Below are 7,500 nucleotides of genomic sequence, written 5' to 3' on the forward strand. Positions count from 1 at the left end.
CGGCCCACCTCTTTATTTCACTCTATAGTTAGTAATGGAGCCTGGCATTAATTACATTTTGGGGCCAATGTAAGACTATTAGGTTATTACGAGGTGTGGTGGTTCTGCTAACACTGCCAGGGAAGGTGAGTGAGGGTCTGGCATCACTGCAGGCCGTTACCATGACAACACGTAACGCTGAGCATCTCTCTCTCTCTCTCTCTCTCTCTCTCTCTCTACAAACACACACACAGTAGTAGTAGTAGTAGTAGTAGTAGTAGTCGTCGTCGTCGTCGTAGTAGTAGTAGTAGTAGTAGTAGTAGTAGTAATAGTAATGATAATAGTAGTAGAAGTAGTAGTAGCAGTAGTAGTAGTAGTAGTAGTAGTAGTAGTAGTAGTAGTAGTAGTAGTAGTAATGATAATAGTAGCAGTAGTAGCAGTAGTAGTAGTAGTAGTAGTAGTAGTAGTAGTAGTAGTAGTAGTAGTAGTAGTAGTAGTAGTAGTAGTAATAGTAGTAGAAGTAACGAAAATAACACAACTATATACTGCTTCACCTTACAACCACCACATCACTAACTGCCTCATAATTCACCACATTTACTCACACTCGAGGCGAACTCACACTCCATACACACAGACTCGTTACTCACAACCTTCCACGCACTAATCTGAACAGAACAGCAGTGAAGTAACCAATATTTTACCCCAAAGATGTACAAAGAACACACTTTATTGTTCTTAGTAGTGATGGTAGTGTGATAGAGCATGGTGTGTGTGTGTGTGTTTTGCTTGGAAACGTCTCTTGGGAGGGTTCCAGTACTCTCTTTCTCTCTCCATATCTTTCTCTTTCTCTCTCTCTTTCTGCTCATATATTTGTTCTATTGTGCGTAGAGAGAGAGAGAGAGAGAGAGAGAGAGAGAGAGAGAGAGAGAGAGAGAGAGAGAGGAGGGGAGGGGAAGAGAGGGGGAGGGGAATGTGGTGAGGCATATCTACCTTAACTTTAAGCTGCATCATGTCAATACTTTCCCTCACCCCCTCCAATCTTTGTAATGGTTGCTCTCTCTCTCTCTCTCTCTCTCTCTCTCTCTCTCTCTCTCTCTCTCTCTCTCTCTCTCTACTCTATACACATTCGGATGGCGATTAGTGTCAAAAACAAGCAATCTAACTCCCACTAAATATTTTGTGAGCCGTTGGAAAGCCATATTCCTTGTTTACACTCGAGCCGCGCCATCTATCGGAGGGATTTATGACTGCCTCTCCATCACCCTGCTAACATCCCCTTCCCATGTGTTATTTTTTTTTCCAACGACTGTCTATATATATTGCCATTTAGTGTTTAATTGTTGCTGGTTCCGCTGGGTAAACAGTGTGGCGAGAGAGAGAGAGAGAGAGAGAGAGAGAGAGAGAGAGAGAGAGAGAGAGAGAGAGAGAGATAACTTCCATGTAATCGCTCTAAAAATAACTCATTTTGTCTCCCTCCCTCAACTCATAACTCCAAGGGTAAACACACACACACACACACACACACACACACACACACACACACACACACACGTGCTTTCAGGCTGGTATCAGAGGGAAGGCTCATTGACTAGCCAGCTCGCCCCATGACTCGAATACCGCTCAGCAAACTTTGAAAAACGAGTGTCACGTTTAATGTAGCCCGAAGGAAAAAGTGGGCAGATAAAGATGAATGCGAAAGATGAATAGAAAGAAAACGGTGAGTTATTACGAAGGCGGTGAATGAAAAGTAGAAAGTACGTAGTGTAGCAGGACTGGTGATGAACATGAACAATACCATAAGTAGCAAGGTAAACCGAATATCTTGACCTTTACCTTCATGAATAGTCCTTTTTACCATACATTATCTACTACTTGTACTTTAACTTTACAACTACTACTACTACTACTACTACTACTACTACTACTACTACTACTACTAACAACTACTTCAGTATTAACGATAATAATTAAGAAAACGCAACGGTGCTTCACTTTAGATACTTTGTTAGATTGTGTTTCATCCACCTTTCTCTCTCTCTCTTTCTCTCTCTCTCTCTCTCTCTCTCTCTCTCTCTCTCTCTTCAAATATTGAAAAATCACCCTTACCTGCCTTCACTTTCTGCCTGTCCCTCTCTCCCTCCTCCTCCTCCTCCTCCTCCTCCTCCTCCTCCTCCTCCTCCTCCTCCTCCTCCTCCTACTTCTCTTCTCTTCCTCCTCTGCTCTCCCTCCGCTCTTTCAGTTGTATAATCTAGATCACCACCATCCCCCCTTCCCTACCACATCTTCCCCATTTTCCTCCTCCTCCTCCTCCTTCTCCTTCTCTTCTTCTCTTAATTTCGCTTTCTAATAGTACCTGGGTGTCTGTTTATCTGCTCGTTTGTCTGTTTATCTGACTGACTGGCCGTATGAATGGATAGATGTATTGATGAATGAATAGACAGATGGATAGCGCTCTCTCTCTCTCTCTCTCTCTCTCTCTCTCTCTCTCTCTCTCTCTCTCTCTCTCTGTCACCACAAAAATCACATTCTTTGCTGTAAAAATCATAATGTACATTTTTTTTTTTTTTTATAAGGTGCCACCACCACCACCACCACTTCTACCACCACCACCACTTCTACCACCACCACCACCACCACTACTACCACCACCACCACCAGTAACCCTGATCTTTTTCTCCCGCAGGTGGCGAGGTCGGGGCGTCCCTTGGGTCCGCTGCGGGGGGTGACAGACCGCTCTCGTCGGCGTGGCAGGCTGCGTTAAGCGGTGCCACCTCCATGACGCAGGGCCAGGTAGATGGTGCCCCCGCCGCTCCCCCTCAGCCTCCCGCCGTGCCCGCCCCCGCTGGGCCCCCCACTGCCGAGGCTCCTACGCACGAGGCATGATGCTATGTGTCGCCCTCACCCATCACCCTCACCCGCTCTCTCTCTCTCTCTCTCTCTCTCTCTCTCTCTCTCTCTCTCTCTCTCTCTCTTCTTTTCATTGATTTCTTCCTTTTCTCGTACTTCTTTTTTGCTATTTTTCGTCTTCTCTCTCTCTCTCTCTCTCTCTCTCTCTCTCTCTCTCTCTCTCTCTCTCTCTCTCCTCCCCCATAGCCTAAAGAGGAACAATAAGGGATCATTTCTTTGCATTTAAGGCGAAAAATGATTAATTGTTCTATAAAAGTCATTGTATTTATAGAAATACCGACAACAGTGATGATGATGATGATGATGATGACGATGATGATGGTAATAATGATGACGATAATAATAATGATAATGATGATAACGCTACTAGTTAGAATAATAATCGCAGTTGGTATATCTTACATATTATTATTATTATTATTATTATTATCAATTATTATTATTACTATTATTATTTTCTTATCATCATCATCTTCATTTTTGTTATTATTATTACTACTATTATTATTGTCATTATTACGACTGTTATTATTATTATTATTACTATTACTATTATTCAATCTAAAAACAGCTTATTTCTTTTCATAATCAACATTTTTGTGAAGAATTTCTTTTTACATCTGTGTATGTGTGTTTTATATAATGTTGTTATACACAGTTAATAATAATAATAATAATAATAATAATAATAATAATAATAATGATAATAATAAACAATGATAACTGAGCATTTATCACGAGTAAGACAACTTCTCTCTCTGTAAGACACTTTCAGTCAACCTTCATCTGGACCAACCAGGGAAGGTCAGGCTTGATGACGTCATGTGCATCAGCCAATTGAAACGCTTGCTTAGTAGAGCAGCGCGTGATCGATGGTGCGAGGGAAAGTTTTCAGTGTTTTGATCGGTATTACTAATAGACCTGATCCCTTATTTTTTCCGTCTCTCTGTTGATGTCAAAAAATTATCATCACTTTTGCTTTTTCTCATTATTTTTAGATTTCTTTCTGTTTATGCATTAAAGAAACGGGCAACTGTACCTTGCAATGTGTGTGTGTGTGTGTGTGTGTGTGTGTGTGTGTGTGTGTGTGTGTGTGTGTGTGTGTGTTTGTAGGTGTGTGGTGTGTTGAGAGAGAGAGAGAGAGAGAGAGAGAGAGAGAGAGAGAGAGAGACACACACACACACACACACACACACACACACACACACACACACACACACACACAAGGTCCACCGCCCGATTTCTCCACTAGGAAGAAATATTTGTGATTTTTCCTTTTAACAATATTGGATTAATGGCGAAAAATAATTACTTTACCAAAAAAAAAGTGAAAAAGAAAAGCAACTATAAAAAAAAAGCAAAAATTAAAGCTATAAATCAACAAGAATTAAAGAGAAAAGAACAAGAATAATTTAATCTGTCACTTTTAACTGCACTTGTCTCAGGTTTTTTTTTTTTTTATTATTCCATTTTGATCCTTTTTTTTTTAACTATAATTTGTGTCATGTGGCCGAAATATTCCTTTTTTTTCTATCCTGCACACAATATTTAGCTTTGTGTAGTGACGCAATAGAGAAAAGTACGTCAATGTTTGGTTTTAGCACGACGGTCACACCAGACACTCACTTCAAGGTGGGTTTCCTCTGCCTCTCCTATTTTCATTATTTTTGTCACTTCTGTCACTGGAGGTAATGCAGTATAGTCACCCTCCTCCCCCAAACGCCCCCACCAACCGCCCCACCCTCCCACTGTGCCATGTCTCAAGTTATTTTTAATGTACTCTCGCCGTGTTTGGAGTTAATGCAGATCCCATTTTCTCATTTTCTACATCCGTTTTCTTTTTCCATTTTTGTCATTTAAATGGTCCCCTTCTCCCCTCCCACCCCAGCAATAAAAAATACCCTCCCATTTTTTCTCTCTCGTCTCGCAGTGTCTGAAGTTCATGCAGAATTCATTTTATATGCTTTTTTTTTTCATCTTATATTTGTCCTTGAAATTATTCCCGGGCCTCCTCCGTTTTTTATTAGCTATATATTTTCTTTAGTCTGTTTTTCCACTCTCCGTGTCCCATTTTCTCTACATCTCGCGTTGAAATCACCGGTAATCTCTCAACTTTTTATTTTATTTTCATAATTTTGCGTATCCTGCGGCTTCTATTTCTTAATATTGCATATAGATTCGCTCATGCATACATACGTACATACACACGCGGAGTGACTTCAATGTCCCAGTTTACTTTCCTTTCGTGTGCACTTTATAGAATGGACGGAAAAAGGCTCCCATACCATCCTTGTCACCTTCAGAGTAGCTATATTTCTATTTAACTTCTTCAGGGACCAGCATCTCAATGGGCCTTTTATTATCGTATTAGTTTATATTTTACCCTTGGCTGGTGTTCCCTCTTACATAAAAAAAAAAGCACTTTATATAATGTACGCATGACTACTTACTTTTCTATCTATTTGCTTCATCTCACTATAACTTCACAATGGTCGTTCGTCGAGGTATTTTAAGATTTCTCCTCCCAGTTACTTATTTATTTATTTGTTTATTTATTTATTCATCTATTTATTCGTGTATGTTTTAATCAGAGAATCGTTACGCACGTCGAAGTTATTGTTATTGTTATTATTATCATTATTATTATTTCTCTATTTTATCTTATCTATTCTCTATTTTTTCTCATTATTACGTGGATAGTAGATAGATAGATAGATAGATAGATAGATAGATAGAGAGAGAGAGAGAGAGAGAGAGAGAGAGAGAGAGAGAGAGAGAGAGAGAGAGAGAGAGAGAGAGAGAGAGAATTTGTGTTCAAAGCGTATCGAATTTTCTCTTTCACAAAATTCCCACGTACCTTTCTTTCCATTTTCTTTTTTTCTTTACCTGGCATGTGTATACATATGTAACACACACACACACACACACACACACACACACACACACACACACACACACACACACACACACACACACACACACACACACACACACACACACACACACACACACACACACACACACACACATCCAATATAACATCAACAAACACTTTCTTTGCTCTTTCTCTTTTAATTTTCTCTTTCTCTCTTTACGTATTCAAAACAAATCATTTTCTTGATTTGCATTCGAGATTGTTTTTATTCTATTTATTTACCTTATTATTTTATCTTTTTTTTTGGCGCATTCGAGAAAAACCGAGTTATCAGAAAAAGTGCCATTGTTTTTTCTTGTTCATATTCATTTTATCATCCCCCATTCTTATAAATACCTCGGGATATGCATTAAAAAAGGACAAATTATTATATATGCTTTCAATGACTTCTTTTTATCTCTACACTGGCATTCAGGATAGATTTAGTATATACGAGAATTGTTACACCTGTCCCGGAGTGTGTAATTGGGTGTCCTTGAGTAGTGAACTGCTGTCCGCACATTCGCCAGTCAGCCAATGAAAATAGAGCGAGAGAATTTGATTGAGTTTCAGAACAGCGACGAGCTCTGATTGGGGGAACGGACGCCGAAGTGCCGCTTAAGATTACACGGCGGTGATTCCTGATTGGCCCAAATGTGTAAATGTCTCACCGTTACCGCGTCATTGCCGGGGATGCGAGAGAGGAAGCATGTTTTACTTTTAGATTTCTTTATCGGAGAAAAAAAATGAGAAAAGAGGAGAAAAACTGGGAGGCTTAGAAAAGACAAAATACGCTTGAATAGTAAGAAAAATCATTAAAAACATTACAGTGATTTATGTACATAATGTAAACAGATTATTAACAAATACGAACGAATTGTAAAAAGTTGTTAAAGACAAGTAGCCAGAAATTTTAAGTAATCAGTAAGCAAATCAGCAAATAGATAATACTGATGATAATAGAAAAAAAAAAAGGAATTGAATGCGACAATATGAAACAAAATAGCATCGAGGTCTCTCTTCATTTGTACATAGACGACACATGAACCCTCTTACTGTGTCTTATTTCTGTAGATAATTACTGTTATTACCATTATTATTATTTATTTATTGTTATGATCAACTATTGCTCTCATCATTACCATTACTGCCACGCTACTTTTTGCTTGCTATGCTTGCCTCAGAGAAAAATTATTCTGGTTTATTTACTTTCTTTGCGCTGTAGTTGTGTAGCTGTAGTGACCGTACGTTGTAGTGAAATATTATGTTGTAGACTCTGCTATGAATTCGTGTCTTGATGTTGTAGTTACAATTTATAAAGGTATTTGTAGTTCTTAGAAACCAGCATATACTTTTGTACTGCTTTTGAGAACTGATATTATTGAACACATTGTAAGATAGTGATTTTTTTGTGTGTGGACTATATACTTTTTTGAGATATGAATATTGTAGTAGAATTTTCTTTTTTTATACATAAAGAAATTTTTAATGGTTCTTGATAAATTGTTGTAGTTGAGATATTGCGTAATGGTTGGCGTGGTATGACTACTACTACTACTACTACTACTACTACTACTACTACTACTACTACTACTACTACTACTACTACTACTACTACTACTACTACTACTACTACTACTACTACTCCGACCATCACTACAATTTTACCAACGACAGCAACACTATGACAAAAACTA

The 7,500-nt window shown here is 38.7% G+C and overlaps 1 protein-coding gene across 50 annotated transcripts in view; it reads left to right on the top strand.

Annotated features, from left to right (window-relative positions):
• LOC123503122 (muscle calcium channel subunit alpha-1-like) overlaps positions 1-7,500 on the top strand; it is a 230,015-nt gene that overhangs the window by 117,539 nt on the left and 104,976 nt on the right. For 45 of the 50 annotated variants that reach the window (XM_045252615.1, XM_045252618.1, XM_045252580.1 and 42 more), the window contains one exon: positions 2,666-2,859. In XM_045252615.1, the coding sequence (XP_045108550.1) occupies positions 2,758-2,859 (102 nt within the window). In that variant the 5' untranslated portion in view covers positions 2,666-2,757. The remainder of the gene's footprint in view (positions 1-2,665; positions 2,860-7,500) is intronic. The other 5 variants (XM_045252588.1, XM_045252607.1, XM_045252614.1 and 2 more) reach the window with 1 other exon arrangement.

This window comes from Portunus trituberculatus, chromosome 13 (genome assembly GCF_017591435.1).
Source record: "Portunus trituberculatus isolate SZX2019 chromosome 13, ASM1759143v1, whole genome shotgun sequence".
In the NCBI taxonomy this organism is placed as follows: domain Eukaryota; kingdom Metazoa; phylum Arthropoda; class Malacostraca; order Decapoda; family Portunidae; genus Portunus; species Portunus trituberculatus.